This window comes from Culex pipiens, chromosome 2, assembly GCF_016801865.2.
Source record: "Culex pipiens pallens isolate TS chromosome 2, TS_CPP_V2, whole genome shotgun sequence".
Lineage (NCBI taxonomy): Eukaryota > Metazoa > Arthropoda > Insecta > Diptera > Culicidae > Culex > Culex pipiens.
Genome location: NC_068938.1, coordinates 163,220,227 through 163,246,172, shown reverse-complemented (window position 1 = coordinate 163,246,172; position 25,946 = coordinate 163,220,227). Strand labels below are relative to the sequence as shown.

The following is a 25,946-nucleotide window of genomic DNA, read 5'->3' as shown; positions in this document are numbered from 1 at the left end:
CTTTTGTCTAGATCATTTGCTTCTAATAAATATATTTATTATATTATAAACTACTTGTGTTCCTAGGTTGACAATTAAAACTTAAAATTTGGTGTTTGGTCTGTGTGCTTTGCGGCTATTGCACCATCATAATCACAAAACAATGATGCACACTTGCGGAATACTGTCATTTTGGATAGGCTGGGTGAATAAATCCTTCAATTCGTCGCATCATCCTTCAGAACCTCTACAAAGTATCTCGTTTGCAGCGATAGCAGGATCGGTCCCAGCGTATTGTCCATGTAAGATTTGAAGTCTTTGCATTCCTCCCTAAAATTAAGAATTTCAAAATTAGTTCGTTGAAATACCGCTAAACTCGTTGCGCCCTTACTCCGTGTCGAGATCATAGGAGCTTCCCCAGAGGATGACTCCGTCGGAGCCGAGCTGTTTCATCGCGTTGAAGGCATTTATCCAGTCGGCCTGAGGACGTAAAAGAGAGAGAGATAAATTACGAGATTAGCTTCGGGGTCAAAGTTAAATTTGGAGCCCGCTCATAATTTCTGCTACAATTTCATTGAGTGGAAATAAAATCTCCCCTCGCTGCGGAAACGCTTTCTTGTCAAGTCTTTATCGCAAAATTGCGATTGCTATCGTTTCAACGCTACAAAAACCCCTAAAAAAGAAAACCATAACCTTATCATTTGCCCTCGAAACTTTTCCGCCAGCTCGAATTGAGGGCACACAAAAATGAGTTCATTTTCCGTGTAATTTTCACCTTCGCCGCTTGGAGCGACGGCACCACAAAGAACTTAACTGGCTAAAAAACTGGAACCGCGCCGGCCAATCATCGTGTCCTTGTGACCGTGTTTAATTAAAAGTTACCATAATTAACATCTTTTCCTTGCCCACAGAAATTGAGTAATGTCCAGGAAAGCGTCCACTTTGGGTGGGGATGAGGAAAAGGTTTCAAGGAGAAGTTTTAATTTTTTTATTATTTTGACCCGTTTAAACCCAGTACTAATTTGATAACTGAACAAAAGCAAAGTTAATTAAGGTGTGGTGTTATTAAGTTATTAGTTATTAGTAATTTAGTAATTTAGTAATTTAGTAATTTAGTAATTAAGTAATTTAGTAATTTAGTAATTTAGTAATTTAGTAATTTAGTAATTTAGTAATTTAGTAATTAAGTAATTTAGTAATTTAGTAATTTAGTAATTTAGTAATTTAGTAATTTAGTAATTTAGTAATTTAGTAATTTAGTATTTTAGTAATTTAGTAATTTAGTAATTTAGTAATTTAGTAATTTAGTAATTTAGTAATTCAGTTATTTAGTAATTTAGTAATTTAGTAATTTAGTAATTTAGTAATTTAGTAATTTAGTAATTTAGTAATTTAGTAATTTAGTAATTTAGTAATTTAGTAATTTAGTAATTTAGTAATTTAGTAATTTAGTAATTTAGTAATTTAGTAATTTAGTAATTTAGTAATTTAGTAATTTAGTAATTTAGTAATTTAGTAATTTAGTAATTTAGTAATTTAGTAATTTAGTAATTTAGTAATTTAGTAATTTAGTAATTTAGTAATTTAGTAATTTAGTAATTTAGTAATTTAGTAATTTAGTAATTTAGTAATTTAGTAATTTAGTAATTTAGTAATTTAGTAATTTAGTAATTTAGTAATTTAGTAATTTAGTAATTTAGTAATTTAGTAATTTAGTAATTTAGTAATTTAGTAATTTAGTTATTTAGTAATTTAGTAATTTAGTAATTTAGTAATTTAGTAATTTAGTAATTTAGTTATTTAGTAATTTAGTAATTTAGTAATTTAGTAATTTAGTAATTTAGTAATTTAGTAATTTAGTAATTTAGTAATTTAGTAATTTAGTAATTTAGTAATTTAGTAATTTAGTAATTTAGTAATTTAGTAATTTAGTAATTTAGTAATTTAGTAATTTAGTAATTTAGTAATTTAGTAATTTAGTAATTTAGTAATTTAGTTATTTAGTAATTTAGTAATTTAGTAATTTAGTAATTTAGTAATTTAGTAATTTAGTAATTTAGTAATTTAGTAATTTAGTAATTTAGTAATTTAGTAATTTAGTAATTTAGTAATTTAGTAATTTAGTAATTTAGTAATTTAGTAATTTAGTAATTTAGTAATTTAGTAATTTAGTAATTTAGTAATTTAGTAATTTAGTAATTTAGTAATTTAGTAATTTAGTAATTTAGTAATTTAGTAATTTAGTAATTTAGTAATTTAGTAATTTAGTAATTTAGTAATTTAGTAATTTAGTAATTTAGTAATTTAGTAATTTAGTAATTTAGTAATTTAGTAATTTAGTAATTTAGTAATTTAGTAATTTAGTAATTTAGTAATTTAGTAATTTAGTAATTTAGTAATTTAGTAATTTAGTAATTTAGTAATTTAGTAATTTAGTAATTTAGTAATTTAGTAATTTAGTAATTTAGTAATTTAGTAATTTAGTAATTTAGTAATTTAGTAATTTAGTAATTTAGTAATTTAGTAATTTAGTAATTTAGTAATTTAGTAATTTAGTAATTTAGTAATTTAGTAATTTAGTAATTTAGTAATTTAGTAATTTAGTAATTTAGTAATTTAGTAATTTAGTAATTTAGTAATTTAGTAATTTAGTAATTTAGTAATTTAGTAATTTAGTAATTTAGTAATTTAGTAATTAAGTTATTTAGTTATTTAGTATTTATGGTTAATAATAAATTATTAATTTCTTTTATTAAATTTAGTAATTAAGTAATTTAGTTATTTAGTAATTTAGTAATTTAGTAATTTAGTAATTTAGTAATTTAGTAATTTAGTAATTGAGTAATTTAGTAATTTAGTAATTTAGTAATTTAGTAATTTAGTAATTTAGTAATTTAGTAATTTAGTTATTTAGTAATTTAATAATTTGGTTATTTAGTAATTTAGTAATTTAGTAATTTAGTAATTTAGTAATTTAGTATGTATGGTTAATAATAAATTATTAAATTCTTTTATTAAACCTTCTGTTTAATTTTGCATGGTTGAAGGAAATGAGATTGAATTATTTTTGTGCCCTGCGAAAAGCTTTTCAGAATGAGGGTGGCAAAAAGAAGGAAAATATAATTATAAAATTATAGCAAAAGCTCTAGCAGGTCAGTCAGTTGACGAGGAAGGCAGGTTTAACAAGGGCAAGTGAGTACACCGTTTCAAGGTTAGTTTATTTTGTACCCACTCTGTTTTCCACGACAAGTTTAACATAATTATTTGCTTCCTGTCGAGGGAGCAAAAAAAGTATTTTTTTTGTTTTTGTTTTGAAGAAGCAAAAATAAAAAGCTTGAAATAAAGTCAGGAAACGGAGTAGATCGTGAAAACACCAGATTTTTTAATCGTGAAATGTATTGGTAACACAAATATCTTAAGAAATTAACAATAAAGCAGATAAATATTACAGAACTAGTTGAAAAGAACCTGAAGCAATCGAATCTTTAAAAATGTAAAATTTTGAATGCATAACTTTATCATAAAATAATTCAAAATATTTGTTAGTTCAACCTTCTTCCTGACATGTTCAACTCGTCACCAAGTAAATCTTAACACACATGCTAAGCCACTCAAACTTCGTCCGGATAATCCTTTTCCCGGTGTTCCGGTGACTAAATCCGACCTGCCCCTTTTTTCAACCTTCCTCCGCACTGAAAGTTATCTGCCCCTGGAAGGTTCTAGAGCTCCCCCTCCTCCACGAGGAGGAGCACGGGGGATAAAATTTACAACCATAAGCACCTCTCCGCTCGGTAAGCAAAACTTTTGGCTTTTATGCAAAGTTGAGCTTTATCTGGCGCTACTTTGGCTAAGCCGGGATGAGTTCTTGTAGCGACAGCCTGAGTATGATTTCATTAGCTGCTACGCCGTACGAAGTTTTGGTTGTTTTGACAAGGTGAAAAGTTGGCGATTGTGTGAGGAAATAAAACGGGACGAATGTTTTTTTTTCTTCTGTTTCTTTACTTTGAGGGACTTGATGAACAGTTGATGAATTGAATAAATAAAGTTGCAAAGTTTGTGTTATCTCTGCGATTCGGATGGGTGCACGTGAAAGGTCACATACATGTTGAAAAAATAGTAACATTTTTGACTCATTACTTGGATTAAACAACATTGAAAGCAAAATAAGTTCTAGAAAACATTTCAGAACATTTTTCATAGAAAAACATTTGAAAACTATCAAAATATGTTTCAGAATTATCTGATGTTTCCTTTTCTAAACAATTTGATGTCTTGTGATTCCCCGCCAAATTAGAAAATGCGATAATTCGATATTCTTAAGGTCGTATATGGTGTCATTCCCTCATGGGGCAATGGCTGTCAATGATGGTTCTGAATTCAGGGTCCAGAAATGGTAAATTGAAATGAAAAATTAATCACGATATGTAAAATGCTTCTGCAAACAACACAAACCATTTTTTAATTGATACATTCTGAATTAAGATTTGATATTTTTTTCTAAAACAAACATGGCCGACCGGTAATGATTCCTTTCAGAGCTTTAAGCTTCCTATTTTTTTTAATATTGAAATATTGTTCAAATTCGGTCAGAACAGTTTGATAAATTCTCCCCAGAATGAGCATTTTTAAAAATGTAATTTTTGTATTTTTTTTTATTTTAATGAAACTTTGTGTGTTTTTCTATGAACAGTTCGTCTGTACAAGCCTCCATACAAGTGTGGCAGCGGTACACAACAAAATTCTATTAAATTATGTATCTGACAGATTTCCTGATTAATTTGATGTCTTGGGCAAAATTGCAGATATTACTTTGGATATTTGAAAAAAAGCTAAAATCTGAAAAAAATACCCATTTTTCTAGTTTTACTTTTCAGACAAAATAATGAATTGCGTAATTTTTTTTTTTTTTTGAAAAACGAAAACAGGGGCCCTTAAACACTAATTTTATGAATAGAACAAATGTTAGGGTTGCTTTAAAAATGTTGATAATATATTTTTTTGGTAGAACGGAAATGAATGCACAGAATAAAAGTTGATTAGTTGAGTGTTTTTACCTTAAAATGATTAAAAATGTAAACTTGTTAAAAAACACCAGCTTCTAATGTAATATTACACATTTTTTGACACAAAATCTGTCGCCATACCCTGATGAATGTAACCAATAGTTTTTTCCGGTGCTGCTAATTTGTTTTGATGGAAATTGGACGCATATTGTCTGAGTAAGCGTCACAGCAACAATTGTTGTAATCTTCAATGTATTGTGAGAAAATTTGTTGGAAATTTCCAGATCTTTTCTAAAAACATAATCCTAGAGATAGCCAGACTTGGTCATGCCTTCTACAGGTAAAAAAGGTCACGTTTTTATCTGGAAATGTGTTCATGACAACAATTCTAAGCGAAGTACTTTTTTAAAGCAAATTTGATTTAACATCGAAAAATAAAATCAAAAAAGATTCACGACATTTTTCCTACGTTTTTTAAAAATAATTTTTCAAAAACGATTATATTTTGTGAGGAAGGTTGAATAAAAAAAATGATTTAATTATTTTCCAAAAAAATCCCAAGAAATATTTACAATTTTGCCGAAAACATCCAAATGATCAGAAAATCCGATCTCAAGATACAGCACCCATTTCAGTGCTGAAAAGTAGAACTTTTCAGCATTTATTTTGAAAAGTGTTGCTATTCGATTCTGTTAGTTTTGGTACAGAAAAGTAGGCTATTTCGTCGTTCAAGAATGACAGGAAAAGTAAGTAGTTTAACGACGGAATTGCAAAAAAGTATTTAAAGCTCAGCTAGGTTCTGTTACTCAACTGTAAAAAAAATTGGAACTTCATTTTATGGGAAATTTAATGTACTTTTTGAATCTGCAATAACCCAGAATGGTAATTTTTTCATTTAGAACAAAATTTTCATTCTAAAATTTCGTGTTTTTTCTAATTTTGCAGGGTATTTTTTTAGAGTGTAGTATGTCTACTTTTTTACAATATAAAAGCAAGTCCCCAAAACAAACGATGCAGTTTTCCCCATTTCGTGACCACTGAAGATTCCAACCAGTTCAAGTCAGTCGGTGTTCAACCATGCCGTGCAACTTCCGCAAATCGTTCCTCTTCCAGGCATCCCCAGGAACAAATGGCATGCAATTTCGCAAACTCCCGCCGTGTCAACTCCGAGATTTTGGACCCATGTCCGTGTTCCCCACACCACTCACCTCCGTCAAGTACTTGATGCTGTCGGTGTAGACGTACCGGATGTACGTGAGCACCCGGGGCCGGGACGGGCCGGTCTTGGCCCGTTTGGCCACCCGGACCGCTTCCCGGACGCGGCCCCGGATCAGCTTGACCCGCTCGCCCGGGCTGAGCTTCTCCCGCAGATAGACCGACGGGTAGATAATGTCCGACCCGTCAAACATCCACTGGATGCTGGAAAGACAGAGAGAGAGAGGGGAAGAAGTATTCTGGTTAAGGGGAAGTGCAAACTCGTTTGGTTCCGTCTCCAAACAAAACCCCGCCGACCGGAGTGATGCATGGTGGCTTTCTGACCCGGTTAGAAAGGGGCTTTTTTCTTTGGGTCTTCGTCCGGAGAAGAAGAGAAACGTCTGTTGGAAATTTGAACGGTCACTGGTTTGTGGGTTTGTTGGAATCTTGTTGAAACTAACTGAGAAAGACGTTCCCAAAAGAGGGTATTTCAAGTTGTAGGGTTTTAGTAATGTAGTGATTTAGTAATTTAGTAATTTAGTAATTTAGTTATTTAGTAATTTAGTAATTTAGTAATTTAGTAATTTAGTAATTTAGTAATTTAGTAATTTAGTAATTTAGTAATTTAGTAATTTAGTAATTTAGTAATTTAGTAATTTAGTAATTTAGTAATTTAGTAATTTAGTAATTTAGTAATTAAGTAATTTAGTAATTTAGTAATTTAGTAATTTAGTAATTTAGTAATTTAGTAATTTAGTAATTTAGTAATTTAGTAATTTAGTAATTTAGTAATTTAGTAATTTAGTAATTTAGTAATTTAGTAATTTAGTAATTTAGTAATTTAGTAATTTAGTAATTTAGTAATTTAGTAATTTAGTAATTTAGTAATTTAGTAATTTAGTAATTTAGTAATTTAGTAATTTAGTAATTTAGTAATTTTGTAATTTAGTAATTTAGTAATTTAGTAATTTAGTAATTTTGTAATTTAGTAATTTAGTAATTTAGTAATTTAGTAATTTAGTAATTTAGTTATTTAGTAATTTAGTAATTTAGTAATTTAGTAATTTAGTAATTTAGTAATTAAGTAATTAAGTAATTTAGTAATTTAGTAATTTAGTAATTAAGTAATTTTGTTATTTTGTTATTTTGTTATTTTGTAATTTTGTAATTTTGTAATTTTGTAATTTTGTAATTTTGTAATTTTTTTTTTTTTGATTTATTATAGAGATTTTACACCATTGTGCATTCGTCTCTTCAAGGTGGATAGTAGAAGAGGAAAGTTTACAAAGTTTTTGATCACTTGTCTGGCTATATTTCAATGATTGATACCATGCCTTTTTTCTAACGATTTCTGTCTTAGTTTCAAATATTTACGGGCAAATTTGGATCTTAAATTATCAAATTCTTTACTTTTTTCTTCGTCCTCTTCCTTCGAGGATTTAACCGTTAACTCATAACACTTATTGTAATAATATTTTGCTTGTATGGCATCTTCGTCTTCTTCATCTGTTGTTTCTTCTTTAGCCATCTCTCTTCGCTTTGTTCTTAAGTCGTAATCCGCGTCCAAATATGCTTGCAAGCGCTTCCGGGTTTTGCGAGTGTGCATAGAAAGCACGGTCTCGAATCCATCGTTAGATTCTTCGGCAATTTCACTTGTTTCCATTGCATTTTGGTCTGGTTTACTGTTGTTGCTTTTTCTGCTGCTGCTGCTGCTTGGCTCAGGTTCAGTCGGTGGTGTACTGCTTTTTTGGTTCACCTTTTTACTCGAATCCCCACTTTTTTTGTTCTTTGCTTTGAGTTTGCAAAGCGATTTTTTGCCTATAATCGTCACTGCTGCAGCAGCGTTGTTTACAGTGATTGATTTCGGCGTTGGCTGTTTCAGCAACATCCGCAGGGTCCGAACTCCATTTGGGATCCCTGGGAAGAAGTTAATCCAGCGGTCGTTGGTGATGGTCAAAATTTCGCCGAATTTACTCATCACTTTGACTACGTCATCATTGCTTATGCCTAGAGGTAGGTCAAGCACACGAACTTCCGTAGCGTTGTTGTCCAGGTAAATCGGGATTTTGCAACCCTGATATACCAGAGGTTTGTCGATGATGGACGAGGCCATTGCTGAGTCGGCGAACTGCAACACGGCTATTCTTCTCCTATTGCATAATTGCAATGCTCGCAAGTTTTCTTGGTTTACTTGAAGGTCTGCGAGAAATTTTTGTACAAGCTTTGGGCTTGGTTGGTTTTGGAGTTGACAAAAATCCAGAACCACACTGTTTTTGTCTACGGTGCACATTTTAAAAAAAGCGGCGACGCGCACACAAACTGCGGACTGGCGTTGAGAATGCGACTTGTAAGGTCGGTGGTTACTTTGCAACTGAATTTTGTAATTTTGTAATTTTGTAATTTTGTAATTTTGTAATTTTGTAATTTTGTAATTTTGTAATTTTGTAATTTTGTAATTTTGTAATTTTGTAATTTTGTAATTTTGTAATTTTGTAATTTTGTAATTTTGTAATTTTGTAATTTAGTAATTAAGTTATTTAGTAATTTAGTAATTAAGTAATTTAGTAATTTAGTAATTTAGTAATTTAGTAATTTATAAAGTTAGTAATTTAGTAATTTAGTAATTAAGTAATTTAGTAATTTAGTAATTTAGTAATTTAGTAATTTATTAATTTAGTAATTTAGTAATTTAGTAATTTAGTAATTTAGTAATTTAGTAATTTAGTAATTTAGTAATTTAGTAATTTAGTAATTTAGTAATTTAGTAATTTAGTAATTTAGTAATTTAGTAATTTAGTAATTTAGTTATTAAGTAATTTAGTAATTTAGTAATTTAGTAATTTAGTACTTTCGTAATTTAATAATTTAGTAATTTAGTAATTTAGTAATTAAGTAATTTAGTAATTTAGTAATTTAGTAATTTAGTAATTTAGTAATTTAGTAATTTAGTAATTTAGTAATTTAGTAATTTAGTAATTTAATAATTTAGTAATTTAGTAATTTAGTAATTTAGTAATTTAGTAATTTAGTAATTTAGTAATTTAGTAATTTAGTAATTTAGTAATTTAGTAATTTAGTAATTAAGTAATTTAGTAATTTAGTAATTTAGTAATTCAGTAATTTAGTAATTTAGTAATTTAGTAATTAAGTAATTAAGTAACTTGGTAATTTAGTAATTTAGTAATTTAGTAATTTAGTAATTTAGTAATTTAGTAATTTAGTAATTTAGTAATTTAGTAATTTAGTAATTTGGTAATTTAGTAATTTAGTAATTTAGTAATTTAGTAATTTAGTAATTTAGTAATTTAGTAATTTAGTAATTTAGTAATTTAGTAATTTAGTAATTAAGTAATTTAGTAATTTAGTAATTTAGTAATTTAGTTATTTAGTAATTTAGTAATTTAGTAATTTAGTAATTTAGTAATTTAGTAATTTAGTAATTTAGTAATTTAGTAATTTAGTAATTTAGTAATTTACTAATTTAGTAATTTAGTAATTTAGTAATTTAGTAATTTAGTAATTTAGTAATTTAGTAATTTAGTAATTTAGTAATTTAGTAATTTAGTAATTTAGAAATTTAGTAATTTAGTAATTTAGTAATTTAATAATTTAGTAGTTTAGTAATTTAGTAATTTAGTATCAACGCCCATGATCAACCCTTTAACCAACACAGAAGAGTGCACTTGGGGTTTGCTTCCGGAGGTCAGACCAGACTCTTTTCTTGCCAGTTCTGGGGAACGACCAAACACGTTTAGGTTCTCTTCTGCTCTGGACTGTCCTGTACGACAGGAGCAAGGTCCGGAAACGAAAAAGCTTGTTGACAGTCAGGTGATAATTTATTAATTTGGGCTTTGGTGCTGCTGGCTCTCGTGTGGTGGTCAGGCCGAGTTGTGGCCAAAGGTAGTTTTATGGGTAGTGTGCCCCTATGGGGGGGACCTCCGGATAACGGATATGGTGTTAGAAGCTTAGGATTAGAATGCACTTTACACCAGGCAGGATAGATGGAGTTCCTCCGGGCAGAAGTGACTGCCGTTGGTTACTGTATTGTTTAGCTGGTACGTTCTACGCAGAAGAGGAAAACATGTGTTTGTTTTAAATTTGGAAGCCTGGTGATTTAACGAATTCGGTATTAATTTCAAACAAAAGTTAAATATTTAATTCTATCAAAGTTGAACTTTTTGTTTGCCAAATGTTGATTGCATCTTGTTTAGCAAAAAAAATATTCTTCCTTTGTTCTGCAGCATTTATTACTGCAGCAGAGTTGCTTATGACCACACTTTACCTCTGTGAAACTAGAGCCGGAATTATGCCCATTCAATTGAACTAATAACCCAAAATTAAACCCTGCTCAATTGTACCCCTGCTGATTGTACGGTTGGAAGGAGGACTCCGAAAGTTGGAGTGGGCAGGTTTTACTGCCGTCCACAGGCCAAATTCGACATTTATTCTGCACTCGTATGAGATCTCCTCCCAATTTCGTACTCTGTGTGTGTGTGTATGGTTTTCCAAAGTTCCGGAAATTTCGGTGAGGTCTGTGTGAGTTTGCTGGCTGCACTTTATTACCGGTCATTTTCCCGTTGCACCTCCGGCGAGCAGTCCTCCTGCTTTTGGCCGTTCATGTTGAAGCAGTACGGGAAGGCGTAATAGCCCCAGGCCGCCCGGGGCCGCAGCTGCCGGGCCAGGGCCAGCGTGCGGGCGATAAAGTCCCGGCCTGTTGCTTCGAACCGCTTGGTGGCCTGAAAATGGAGGGGTGAGGGAGAAAAATCAAGAAGATTGAGAAGAATTTCATCATGTGTGAGTTTGGAATAGTTTTTGTTGAGGGTTCTTTTGAGAAAGAAAAAAATGTTTGGTTTTCTTTGGAGCAAGCAGCTCGATTTGTTTGCTTTCTCTAAATTAACTCTCAGGACCCTCACCCGCTTTTAGACGGACTTCGGTTTAAATATTCGCTAACAATAGTTTAGTTAATTTTTATATTTTAGTAAAAAATTCTCAGGTTAAAGCAACATATTTTGAATGGTTGTCAGATCTGAAATTCATGTTTAATCGGAATTGTCGTTTGATTATCAGTCCAATGATTGATCGCATCGAAATTACTGAAATTCAGCTTCTCCTTTACCACAATCAGCACACGGTTTGGTTTCAGTCAGTTTGCTTTAGCTTCCCTATCTCAACCTCACACTTTTCCTTACGAATATGGTCCCTCCAAACCCCTTCCTATCGAATGAAGCTAAATTGCATGTCCAATTTTCACTCCTTTAACCAACCACCATCAGCAAGAAACGAATTTTCCGTTCCGTGCCTTCCAAAGCAAAAAGGCAGCACAAATTAGTGTCCTGCCGAGCCGAGCTGCAGTCGGTGGCCAATAAAAACGAATTTAGTGACGCTCACTTGGCCGTTTGGCTTGGCGAATTCGCTTCTGTGGTTGTGGTGGGAGGTTGTCTATACCGTAGGTGGCCTGTTGCATAGCTAAATTATGGTGAGCGGAACTGAATTTTGGGTTTTTGGTGTGGCTTTCTCAACCTGAGCTTTTAAATCTCAAATGAATAATTTTATTAAATTGTTGGACACTTTCCACGAGATGTGAAAATTTTCGTTATAACCAAGTTTGCGGCAGTTGATTGCGTCGAAAATTAGGCGCCTATTAGACGACTGCTTGGTGCCAAAAGATCGACGATAAATGTCTGGTGCCAAATTGAGTGTTCGTCACGGCAAGGGGTAAATTTGCTAGTAATTTCGGTATCGTACATGACTATTAGACCAAGGCTGTCAAACGCAGCACAATAAAGAAAATAGATTGGCAAACACGAAGCTAAGAGATAATTTTTTGGAGACAAAATTTAATATTTGATCGATAAAGCTATTTATTGAACCTGCTTTCATCAACGAACAGGAGCATTAAGGAATAATCACCGTTGTTATTTTTTTAGCTTCTAATACAGTTACTATTAATTCGTTTTAGAGAAACATAATGCTGACTTAAGGTTCTGCTTTTTTCATCATTTTTTTTTTTGGGTATCAATGATGTTTTTAAAGCATATTTTGGTTTATTTTTTATTGTTATTAACACTTGTATGTAGCATCAAGGGGGTCAAAAAAGTTGGAAATGCAACATCAACCGGGAGTAACAAGTTGACGTGCCGAAATAAAATAACAAATTACAAATTACAAAATTACTTTTGGACTCGACCTTCATCGATTTGGACCAAACTTGGAGAGAACGTTCATTTATCGATAGTTAACAGAAATCCCAAGTTTTGTGCTGATTGGACCATCCCTCTTTCTTTAACACCTCCCTCTTATTTGACTATTTTCTAAAAAACATTTAATTCTTCTACTCGTAACTTTCCAACTAATAGACCAAAAGGCTTTCTTCTGGTTGCATTTGATAAGAAATTCTCCTAGGAATTCATTAAAATAAAATATCATCCAAATGCCTTCCAATATTGTTTTTTAGCAGTTTATGAATTAAAACGTGATTTATACCCATTCCTTATTTATTTATTTTTTCTTGTTCGCTGGACAATTTTGCATAAGAATCAATGCATATCTCAAACTAAACCAAACCAGTGCCGAGAAACAGCCCTTTGAAAATAAACAAAATCTGAATTTCCTAAACAAAACTGGTTGTGCCTTGTACCAAAGCATTGAATTGCAAACCCCTGAAAGTAGGCCTAGGCCGTAAGCGTTGGCCTCGTGCTTATTTTTGTATGGGAAATTCTGAGTTTTTATTTTTAGCGGGCTGTTTCTCGGCAATGGTATGGTTTAGTTTAAAATACGAATTGATTCTTATGTAAAATTTTTCGGGGAACACAAAAAAAAAATTAGGAATGGGTGAAAATTATGTTTCAGTCAATAAACTGCAAAGAAACAATATTAGAAGGCATTTTAGGATTGATATTTTATTTTTAATGTGGGTAATTCTCTACAGACTCACACGAAATCGGGAAAAGTTGCCCCGACCCCTCTTCGATTTGCGTGAAACTTTGCCCTAAGGGGTACATTTTGTCCCTGATCACGAATCCGAGGTCCGTTTTTTGATATCTCGTGGCGGAGGGGCGGTACGACCCCTTCCATTTTTGAACATGCGAAAAAAGAGGGTTTTTTCAATAATTTGCAGCCTGAAACGGTGATGAGATAGAAATTTGGTGTCAAAGGGACTTTTATGTAAAATTAGACGCCCGATTTGATGGCGTACTCAGAATTCCGAAAAAACGTATTTTTCATCGAAAAAAACACTAAAAAAGTTTTAAAAATTCTCCCATTTTCCGTTACTCGACTGTAAAAATTTTTGGAACATGTCATTTTATGGGAAATTTAATGTACTTTTCGAATCTACATTGACTCAGAAGGGTCATTTTTTCATTTAGAACAAAATTTTCATTTTAAAATTTCGTGTTTTTTCTAACTTTGCAGGGTTATTTTTTAGAGTGTAACAATGTTCTACAAAGTTGTAGAGCAGACAATTACAAAAATTATGATGTATAGACATAAGGGGTTTGCTTATAAACATCACGAGTTATCACGATTTTACGAAAAAAAGTTTTGAAAAAGTTACTTTTTGCGTTTCTCTTTGTTTTGTCGTCCGTGTCTGTCGCGGGTGACCATGAACGGCCATGATCGATGACGACCAACTTTTTCAAAACTTTTTTTTCGTACAATCGCGATAACTCGTGATGTTTATAAGCAAACCCCTTATATCTGTATATCAAATTTTTCGTAATTGTCTGCGCTACAACTTTGTAGAACATTGTTACACTCTAAAAAATAACCCTGCAAAGTTAGAAAAAACACGAAATTTTAAAATGAAAAATTTTGTATTAAATGAAAAAATGACCCTTCTGGGTCAATGTAGATTCGAAAAGTACATTAAATTTCCCATAAAATGACATATTCCAAAAAATTTTACAGTCGAGTAACGGAAAATGGGAGAATTTTTAAAACTTTTTTAGTGTTTTTTTCGATAAAAAATACGTTTTTTCGGAATTCTGAGTACGCCATCAAATCGGGCGTCTAATTTTACATAAAAGTCCCTTTGACACCAAATTTCTATCTCATCACCGTTTCAGGCTGCAAATTATTGAAGAACACCTCTTTTTTCGCATGTTCAAAAATGAAGGGGTCGTACCGCCCCTCCGTCACGAGATATCAAAAAACGGAGCTCGGATTCGTGATCAGGGACAAAAGTTACCCCTTAGGACAAAGTTTCACGCAAATCGAAGAGGGGTCGGGGCAACTGCTGTGTGAGTTGGCGGAGAATTACCCATGTATTCTAATGTATAGAAGAAAGCCTTTTGGTCTAATAGTTGGAAAAAAATAAAAGTCTCCAAATCTAATGAGCACAGCAAATTTTCAGTTCCTTTTGGGGTCCTTAACAACTCCCCAAAGTTTGGGAACGATCGGTTTAGTCCTCACTTTGCGCAAAGCGATTCAATTTTCTATGGGAATTTGTATGGGAAAACCACTTTTTTGGATTTTGATATTTATAAATTTCACACGTCACGCTGTACTTAAACCGGATTCATAATCAAATACGCTGAAAGATGCTCTACAACTTTCCCGAAAAGAGTATGGTGCTAACTTGCTCCTATAAAAAGATACAGCGTGTTCAAAACTCGTCTAAAACGTGTTTTTTGCACGAAAATCACGTTTTAGACGAGTTTTGAGGACGCTGTATCTTCTTTCAGGAGCAAGTTAGCACCATACTCTCTTCGGGAAAGTTGTAGAGCATCTTTTAGAGCATCCGAAGTTGATTACGGTTTAAGTACAGTGTGGAACTTGGATTTTTTAATTATTACAATTAAAAAAAAAAAACATTTTTCCCATACAAATTTATATGGAAAATTGAATCGCTTTGCGCAAAGTGAGAACTAAACCAATCATTCCAAAAATTTGGGGAGTTGTTTAGGACCCCCAAAGGAACTGGAAAAATGCTGTGCTGGAAAAACGATTTTGATATTACACCCTAATGGTCCAATCGGCACCAAACTTGGAATTTCTGTTAACTATCAATAGAGGAACGTTCTCCCCAAGTTTGGTCCAAATCGGTGATGGCCGAGTGTACCCAGTTGACCTGGATTGACCCTTTGCGATTTTTTTTAATAATGTTTGTTTATTTTTTAAATTACTATGTTAAAATGTACTTTTTGTTTGTAGGCTTATTTGCTTAAAATCTTCTTTCATAACAGAGCAATTCTCTACAAAATCGGTCTTTATTCTTAAATTTTAATTTTTGTATTTTTTAATCCGACTAACATTTTTGGTGCCTTCGGTATGCCCAAAAAAGCCATTTTGCATCATAAGTTTGTCCATATAATTTTCCATACAAATTTGGCAGCTGGCCATACAAAAATGATGTATGAAAATTCAAAAATCTGTATCTTTTGAAGGAATTTTTTGATCGATTTAGTGTCTTCGGCAAAGTTGTAGGTATGGATACGGACTACACTGGAAAAAAAATGATAAACGTTAAAAAATTTTCGGTGATTTTTTATTTAACTTTTTGTCACTAAAACTTGATTTGCAAAAAACACTATTTTTATGAATTTTTGAATCAATACTGATTTTTTCAAAAAATCGAAAAATTGGTCGCAAAAAAATTTTAACTTCATTTTTCGATTTAAAATCAAATTTGCAATCAAAAAGTACTTTAGTGAAATTTTGATATGCACCGTTTTCAAGTTAAATCCATTTTTAGGTGACTTTTTTGAAAATAGTCGCAGTTTTTCATTTTTTTAAATTAGTCCACCTGTTTTCCCACTTTTGAAAAACATATTTTTGAAAAGCTGAGAAAATTCTCTATATTTTGCTTTTTTAAACTTTGTTGACGACCCTTAGTTGCTGAGATATTGCCATGCAAAGGTTTAAAAACCGAAATTTCTGTACGGAGCGTGGACAATCTCCATACACTCCCTCCCCCCTAATGTGTCCACGTGATTTATGGATAGTCCCTAAGCTATAAATCTAGAAATAATACATTTTGTTAAATAATCATTAGTTTTTAAATTTTAGTTATTTTTCAAAGTGTTCATATTCGTTCATATTTTGCATGTACTTCATTATTTATTACCAAGAATTTGAAATATTATCCTTTTATTTTTTTCTAAATTACAGTTTGTCATTTTTTACCATCAAAGATAGATATTTTTTGATAAGTTTGGTCCCCCATTTTGATATTCTGCCTTCAAGTGGTTGCTTTAGTCAATATTATTGGCCACCAATATTCCAGTATCAGCTCGTTTTTCTTTGACTTACACATTTATTGGAGAATTTTCGCTTCAATTTGGAGCTTTCTATTTGTTCCTGGAAATCAAACAATATTGCTTTCGATTCCTGTTCAAATTCTAAATTTTGGTTGCCCTGATCTGCAAAGAACCAATTCATTTGCCTATTTACTATATATTGCAAAACCATGCTGCTGAGGCTTGCCAAATTCGGCCCGGTGAAGCATTAAGTTTCTGTTTGTTATTTACGATGTCCGTCCGGCCGTGGGAAACTGTTTCTATACATCTAGTTCATGTTTTTTTTTCACTTTGCCCAACCGAAATGGCCTCACCACCCGGACCGCTTAGTTCATAAATTCAAATTTCCCATTTTATGCTCGAATAGGCTGCGCTGATGAATTGCTCCTCTCTTTTCGACGGAAATGGGTTCGATCCTTTTTTTTGGGATGATTATTTTTTTCTTTTTTTCTAGGTTATAAAATGGATGTTGAAACCCTTCTTCAGCAAATCTTGTCAATAATCGAAAGCAATTTAAACCGCCTGGGAAAAGGGTTTTGAAAAGTGGGAAGGAAGGTAAACAAGTGAGTAAGGGCGAACTTCTTACCTCGGCCTCCAGCTGCTTGTCACTGTACCGCGGGTGTCGCTCCTTTTCCAGCTTCATCGACAGCTCCTTGTACGGCTGGAGTGAGCCAAAGTTCTGCCGGTAAATTGGCCGCCACGATTCAAAGTCGATTATGCCAACTCCTGTGGGGGAAGAGAAAGAAGGAAAACCCAGTAACGATTTGTAAACATTTGGGAACCGACGATTGTGTCGGAAAAATGAGGCAAAATTTGTAAAATTGTGTCTTTTAGATTCTTGAGGGGTGGATATTTAAATTTGGTTTTATTTGGGTCAGGTTTATTTGGATCAAATTTCTATTTGAATTTTTGTAAACAAAGCTATTATTGTAATTTTTAAGCAGTAGATGTAATCTAATAAAATATACCTTGAAGGAGCTTATCTATGGATTACGCCCCAAGTTCATTCTAGTAATTTTTAATGATTTCAGTACTTTCGAGAACTTATGCTAAAAAGGATAACATGGGAAAATATGTTTTCAAATATTTGTTTAGTTAGATGCACTTTTGGTTTTTATTTTTATCATAAAGATTTTGAAATTTGAGTTCTATTAATAATGTTAAAAAATTAAACGGCTATTATAATGCTGTGCATTTTTTGATTGTATGCAACAGCGACGAACCGCCCTAATTATCCATACAAACTTTTGAGAAAACCCATTCGGCCCTGTCTAAATATTTTTGAAAACCCCTAAACTTCATGCTTCCCCTCGAGTTGAGCCTTTACAGTCATTTTTGTAAATTTTTGTAGGTCAGTGTAATTTTTCAGAAATATTCGAAATTTTATTCAAAAAAATTCAAAACCCATTTTTTGAAAACAGAATTTTCTTAATAATTAAGATACAATTAGTTTTATTGAGGTACAAAATCGAGTTTTGGAGTTCCTTACAGCTGTGTGTTACATCATAATCCATTTGGATCAATCATTGCTTGTACATAAAGGTGTAAGAATGATTAAGAAAACACTTATTAAAAAAAAACAAAATTTAATTTTCAATCGAAGAAAACTTTATATTTATCAAACAAAACGTACCGTTTTCAAGCCGTTTGAGGGTTAATTCCTGGCAGAAAAAAGTTTTTTCTGATTATGTTTTTCTAAAAGTATTTTTTTTAATAAGCTGAGGTAATTCTCCAATTTAACGAATTAGATTTTAGAGTCGGACAAATAGCTGTAGAAAAATTGAGAAAATGACAGCTGACAATATGTCGACTTTTTGTACTATTTTGAATGCTTAAAAATGAAACCTGTGTAAAATTTAGCAATCTTTTATTTATTAACCTTAAAATATGTTACAATTTTTGTAATAAAATGTACCGTAGATAAAGAAGTTTTAGGGTTATTACAGGAAGAAATAGATTCTTATTTTTTTAAATAGTAACAGGCAATCACCATTCAAATGGAGTAAATGTTAAAAGTGAGAAAATAAAAACGACGAAAAAAAAAGGTTTGATAATTTTATTTATAGTTCTCGGATTTTTTTTTGATTTTTAAAGCAATTGTTTTCAATTTCCCAAAAATTGCATTTTTTTTCTAAAATGCAACAAACATTTTCGAGTTGCATTTTGTAGACATTAAAAAAAGAATCGTTAAAAATAATAATTTTATCTCAATCCCTTTATGACACCCAGTATTTTATTACTTATTTTCAAATCTTAATCCTTTCAGGACTGATTTTTTTTGAAAATATGTTTTAGTTTATGATGGGAAAATAATTTATATGACCATACAAAAATTATAAGTTTGTTTTGGAAATTTTTATGTTTGGGTCAAAAATTGTGAAAATTTGGAAGGTTGAAGATTACCTATGACTAATGTTACCTTAACCCTCTACAACCCAACCCCGCCTCTAGACGGGCTTCGATTTAAAAAATCGCCAAAAATCAATTTTCAACCAATTTTTGATCTTCAAAAAGCATTGGAAAGTAGAAATTTTAAAATTTTGGAAAATTTTAGGGTTAGAAGTTTGACTTGTTTTATGTGACTTTGCCAATGTTTTTAAAAATGGATTTTTTTAGGGGTCAACTTTGGCTGTGTTTTTTACTAACATTTCCTATATTTTAAGTAAAAAGAAGTATGCAGTAATTTTTCTAGTGCCCCAGACTATGCCTCTACGCATTTATTTACAATTTAAATGATAATGGTTCCATTTTATAGCAGAAAATGTGAAAAACATGCAAAAAATTGAAAAAGTTATTGTAAAAACATGATAGGACGTAGTAGAGTAGACCAAAAACTACCAAAAACAAACATAAACTAAACAAGATAAATGCAAATTAAAATACTAAAAATGAAACAAGAAAAACATAAAACAAGAGAAGTAAAGTTTTTCGCAGAACAAAAGTTGCTCAAAATGACCTCCTGAACACGGGAAAAATAAAAATTTACGAAAAAAAAATTTGGGCAGTAGAGGGTTAATTCAGACTGAGAAAGTGACATTACCCCATAAAAGTGGTAAAATTAACAATTTTCAATGGTAAAATTACACATTTTTTACTGATATAAAATATGTACTCCCTCCCAGATGTAATATTACCATGATTTATTTTTACTGTGTGGCCCATCAGGCCAAAAACATCAGCCAAAACTTTGGATATCCTATGCACCATTAAGAAGAAAACCATTTAAATTAACTGCCCTTATTACATCAAAATCACACCTTTTTCAAAATTTTGCTGCAAACCGCTTTTTATGAAATAAATTACGTATGATTTATGTGAATAATATTTTTTTCAATCTACATAGATTGAAAAAAATATTATTTAAATTAGATATAAATTTCGACGGTTTAGTTCGAACGCGAATCAGTTCAATAGGCCCGGGAAGCCATTTTGTCCGGCCCGTGACGGCTTTTCAAAATAGTTCTATGACCGGCCCTAAAGGCTGTTCATGAAATACTCAATTAATAAATTTAGTGTAAAAATTTAAAAATTAATCCCAAGATCAAAAGTTATTTGCCTTTGTATTTTTTTAAATGATTTTTTTTTCGTTTATGTTTGAATTTAATTCTTATCATATCTGTATTGATATTTATTATACTTGAAAAATGTGCAAAAAGATTGCAAAAAGACACTATATTTAAATTTCTTAAAATTTTGGCTGTTTTTACTTCTAATTGAATTGTTACATTTTTGAGGATTTTGATTAAAATAGTTTTTTTCATAAATGAGTTAGCAACAATAATGAATATTTTTCAAAACAACTTTTTAATGATAAAGTTTTGCTGGAAAAAAACTTAGATCAAAAATAAAGATCCCTGCAAACATTTTAGAAATATTACAATATGTTTCAAAATGAGTCAAGAAATCAGATAGCTATTTTTTCATGAACTTCACTAATTCTATGAAATTTGAAGAATGACGAATTAAAAACTATCAGATATATATTTTTCTACACTTTTTTAAATTTCATGTCTTTAAAATCATTTTGGAATGCTTTGTAAATTTTTTGAATAAAGGTGCACAACAACGCAAAAATTGTTTTTTTTTCGTAAAGAAGATTTGAATCCAAATTTTGTTTCAATTTTAGCTTGTCTCGTTGATTTTTCAAACTGAAAAAAAATTGCAGCGACGCAATTTGAATGTTTTTTTAGTTAATGATATCAGGGTATTGAATTTCAATCGACAAAAACAATTACAATACAATTTTAACCTAAACAGAATAAAAATAAATTTGATAAACACATCTTTGAAAGTAATCTTTATTTTTCTTACTAAAAATCAAGGTATATGAATTTTATTTGTAACACAAGTTTATTTAATTGTTTACTTGAAACAACCGAATAAAATAAATGTAATGATTTTTTGTTAAACTTTTTTGAACTTTTACCAACATTAGTTCCAGCCCGCCACTGCTTCAGAGAAATCAGATCTGGCCCGCAGGGCCAAAAGGTTGGGCATGGGCACCCCTGGTATAAGCCCAAGAAAGGTTCTTACGCTAACTAATTGACACTTTGGCCACTCTGGAACTGATTCCGGAGCATCGGCAAATTGTATGGAGAAAGTTACGTAAAATCATATTTTGATCACAGGAGACTGAATAAGTTAAAAATCAAAAAACGTCAACAAACGAAAAAAGGCAGAACGAAGTTTGTCGGGTAAGGCTTGTTTTAAATAAATTTTCAGCACAAATTTGGAACAAAAATGTGATTTTGATGTATTAAGGGCAGTTAATTTAAATGGGTATTTTGCATGTCAATTGCTATAAATAAATCAAATAAATATGCCGGCAGTAGCTGAAACAGTGATGAAAGTGATACAATTGGGTTTTCATAAGGAATTTTTTAAATTCGGCAATTTTTTACTAAAATGACTGTATTTTGGCGCTGAAGGGACCAAGTGATACACATAAAACATTGTAAATTCGCCAAGCCATCAAAATAATTCAAACAGTGTTACCTGCAAAGTTCCGGTCCACGACCAGTTCGTCCATGTGCCGTCGGAACACCTCCAAGTGGTCCGAGAGATTCCCAGCCTGGGGCACTCCCCCGTTTCGGCGGTACAACTTTTTGGTGGAACTCTGCTCGAACAGGGCCGGAAAGTTGCCCGGATCGTACAGTATGGCGATGGTTTCGCCCCGGAATGTGTCGTTGGTGTTCTGGTACAGGCCGTAGGTTGCCCCCAGGCTGGCAAAGTCCAGCTTGTACCGGGTGCACATGAACGTCGGGATGTTCCAGTACACGTCGAAGGCGCTGGAAAGATTACATTTTTTAAGGTAATTAGTATAGATAGTATAAAGATTATAATATATTTTCAAATGTTAAAACTTTTTTAAGGCTAAAATATTCAATTCTAGCATGAGTCTTCAAATTCACTTCTAAGAAGGACAAACAGTCCCTTTTGCAAATCGAAAAAAATGACGGATGACAAAATTTTGCTACAAACGACATCAGTCCAATTTCGGATCTCCTGTGGACCTCAGTCCCCAGAGCCCAGCAGTGACAATTTGTCTCCGCTGTTGCAAAAGGTAAACTTTTCGACTGGGATTTTTTCCCTCTCACTAACCCCGTTTCGCGCTCAAATCAACGTAATAGTTTTAATTAAATTACAACTTTTGTGCCACAGAAAAGTTTTTTTCTCCCAGCTTTCAGGACTCGTCTGGTCTGGTTGACAAACGGTCCTCGAATGGGCTTTTGGGTGCTTCAAATGGGCGGAGGGAAAACGACCATCGACACTGGGAATTATGTTTCAATTAGATGAATGTTTTTTTTCCTTCAAACATTTGTAAAGCGGATTATCAGAGCGAATTTGTATGTTTTCACGCTTAATAAAATGTACATCAATTGAGTAATTCAATTTGCTTGGAAATTAGTTGCGTCTTATTTTTTCTCATCTCTGGGACGAAGATTTGATTGAAATTGTATAATCATGTTGGATATAACGACAAGCACGGACATTTCGAGGCAAAATATTTGGTAAGCATAAAAAAAGACAATTAGAAATTAGTTTTAGTAGGATTAAATATAAAAATTGTGCAAATCAATTGTACAGTTAATTAGTAATTTTCTTTATGACTTGAAGTTAACTGTTTTCATTTTGGATTGATTAAAAAGTTGTAATTTCTTGAGGTATTTTAAAAAGAGGTAATATGCCACAGCAAAAAATCCGATGGTAAAATCGCATGTAAAAGAAGGCACATCACCTTCGTCAAGATGAACACTTAATATTATACACTGCATGTACAATTTTTGCAAACCCAAAAAAAAAAGTTGCAACCCACGGGATTCAAACCCAGCGCTGACTGTAAGGACTGGCGCCTTAGCCCACTCGGCCATCGGACCGACGTAAAGCTGAAAGGATAAACGCATATATCGGCTTGACATTTCGGTCAAGTAGGTTTCCCATACTGATGGGCTACATATTTCAGGGTGTAAAATCACATAAAATTGCATAAAATAATGCAATATTTATTTACACCCAGGCCTTTTACACGCAGCTGGATAACTACTTTTTTAGCTGTGTGTAATATGATTTTTGATTAATAAAAATTTGAAATTAATACTAAAATAAAATAAAATCCTCAGACTTCCTACCAATTATTGAGTTTTGCACAGATGAAACTCGCCAAATTTCGGCGAATCCGAGTCGAAGAAGTTTCGAAACATGACTAAAAATTGGCTGATCTATGACATTCCTTCGCTAACATTTCAAATAGCTCCATGTACAGAAACAGCGCTATTTGAAATGTTAGTGATGATTTTGTATGCCAAGAACCTCAATTGCTTTTATTTTGGCAGACAAATCAGAGTTTGAACCTTCATATTTTGTTTATTACTTTTAATGTGTGTATTTTTTTTACTTCGAATTTGATGAACGGAAATGTTGTTATTATCATAACTTTGTACATCATTTAATAATAAGTTTTCATCAAGATTAATGCCCGTTTTCGAGTTTTAGTCAAAAATATATTCAAAAAGCCAATTAATTTGATTGAACATTAATAAAAAGCATTAAAAAACTTATTTCGATCTTTTTCAATTGTGTGTGTTTTTTTTTATAAAAATTAAAACCTATTATTTTTTGCTGACTGTTTTTTCAGCTGAGGAAGAATTATAGTAGAATTTAATAAAATAGACCTTGATGCTCATATTCAATGAGTAGATCATTAAAATATATAAGTAAAATGAGAAATAGCAAGACCATTTTTTTTAGCCTGTTTTAATATTTAACAAATCCTTTATTTTTTTCATAATATTTTGGAGAATTATTTTGTTTCACGCAATTGTTTTATGTTATTTTTGTAATATTTCGTGGATTTATTCATTCTTTCAAACATGATCAGTATTTTAAATAGTTTTTCTTAGATTCAATCATTTTTTTTTTTTAGCTTTGTGGGGTCCTTCCCTATGACCAAAGAAGTAATTTTTTGTCATTGGTTTACTCATAAAAGTCTCCATACAATTTTTACAGCTGTTCATACAAAAATGGTACGTAAATATTCGAAAATCTGTAACTTTTCAAGGATTTTATTTATTGATATTAACAACTTTGCCGAAGACACCAACGGCAAAGTTGTTAATATTAATGAGGACTATTCAGATAAAATAGGTACACGGAAAAAAAATATTTTACTTTTTTTGCCTTTCTTACTAAAGAAAGGTATAGGTTTTACTTTAAGCCAGGACGTCATTTCCATCTTCGTAAATATGTCGATTCAGCATGAATTTTAATCGGAAAAATCGTCAAAAAATCACACTGCATCGATTTTCGACGCTCTATCGATTCACCTTGACAGAACTCGTCTATCTCCAACCCTCGAATTTTGAGAAAATAAATTCCGTGGAGGTCGAGTGATGTTCGTATGTGGTAAAATTTTGCTAAATTTTGTGTCGCGCCGTTCTCAGCTCCCATATATCCGATTTCGATTCTTCTAAATGCAGATGAAAGCTAGTGTGCTGAACCTGGGCGAGTTGCCGCGCAAATTTCGAAATATCCATCTGTTTTCGGATGCGGCCAGACTTTTCAACAAAATACACAGTTTTCAAATGAAAATATGGTCAAATTTTTTCATTTTCATATCTTTTATTTATCTCAAAAATTGCATTTTTCGAGCCCTACAACCTCCCAAATTTTCATCCAGATTCATAATATGGTTCTGGAGTTAGAGCCGTTTGATTGACCTACCATAAGAAAAAAAATCCCTAAAAAAAGGTAAATGCCCACCTGGTGACCTTCACCAACATTTTTCATTTCTGATTTTATTCAAAAATGTTTGCTACATTCATAGTACAGACCATGAGTGAGCATCTGAAACAAATTCGACATCGATCGGCAATCCCGATCAATTTTTAGAACGATTTACTTTTTGCCTTTCTTACTAAAGAAAGGTATAGGTTTTACTTTAAGCCAGGACGTCATTTCCATCTTCGTAAATATGTCGATTCAGCATGAATTTTAATCGGAAAAATCGTCAAAAAATCACACTGCATCGATTTTCGACGCTTCGTCGCCAAGTCAACAAGTTGTCAAGTTGAGCTTCGAATACTGGCGCGAGAATGCTGGCGCATATATTTGCTGGCTAGACTTATACTCGTTTGTAGTAGCTTGTCTACCGATGTTTGCTAAAACATGTAAGATATCGTAGCTTTTCGGTTTCTTTTGCCCTGTTTGTTTTTGTATAACTGTCCAATGTTTATTTAAAAACTTTTGTGACATAGGACATTCATCCGGCTACAATCTATTTGTTTTCCTTGGGCTCCGAAAATCGCCTAAAAGTAGACTCAATTTTTTCGTGATTTCGTAAGTTTATTTAACAGGGTTCATTGGATTCCAATAGGAGCTTTCTAAGCTTTTCATCGTTTATATCGTTTTCAAAGTTTTCAATGCTGGCGACGCCAATGGCTTTCTACCTAAAGTACTCGTGATTGAGTGTGTAGTGGTGCGGTTGTAAAAATAGCTATCACTGACTCTGTCACATTCGTAGAAGCTGAATGGCTATCTTCCCTGCACCGTGCGGCACACGCGGTTTACCTATACCTCGGTTTTTCTTTGCGCCTACCGCGTTGTGCGTTGTCACTGACGCATGTGAAGCTTGCTATGCTCGCGTTTGTCATAAACGCTTGTTTGATTAATAATATGTACGATTAAAAATATTCTTTTGGTGAAAATGGCGTTTTTTGTTTCTTTTGGAAATCATATCATTTATAATACTTTGCTTTCATCATAAGACTTTCTTCTTCTTCTAAACAAAGTCAATGTTATGAATTGAAAGAAGTTCTACCATCGTTATATTCTTTAGTAAGAAAGGCTCTATCTCACCCCAGGTGGGATTAAATCGGGTTTTTACAGAAGTTCAATTTCCCAAAATCCGTATTTTTGAATTTTTGAATTTTTGATTTTTTATATGTTTTAGGGGACAAAAACCTAAAAGAATTTAAATCTCGTACTTAAAATTTTCTGACCTCATTTCTTTAAATGTTAAATTGAATTTGTAATC

At 31.9% G+C, this 25,946-nt stretch overlaps 1 protein-coding gene across 1 annotated transcript in view; it reads right to left on the bottom strand.

The window, feature by feature from the left end:
- Nucleotide 1: 1 nt before the first annotated feature.
- Nucleotides 2–25,946, bottom strand: part of LOC120416735 (hyaluronidase Tab y 2.0101-like) — a 40,654-nt gene continuing 14,709 nt past the window's right edge. Inside the window, exons 2-7 of the mRNA XM_039578562.2 lie at nucleotides 21,410–21,702; nucleotides 17,001–17,140; nucleotides 10,740–10,912; nucleotides 6,191–6,401; nucleotides 371–459; nucleotides 2–309 (exon numbers count right to left, since the gene is read on the bottom strand). Of these exons, the coding sequence (XP_039434496.1) occupies nucleotides 198–309; nucleotides 371–459; nucleotides 6,191–6,401; nucleotides 10,740–10,912; nucleotides 17,001–17,140; nucleotides 21,410–21,702 (1,018 nt within the window). The 3' untranslated portion in view covers nucleotides 2–197. The remainder of the gene's footprint in view (nucleotides 310–370; nucleotides 460–6,190; nucleotides 6,402–10,739; nucleotides 10,913–17,000; nucleotides 17,141–21,409; nucleotides 21,703–25,946) is intronic.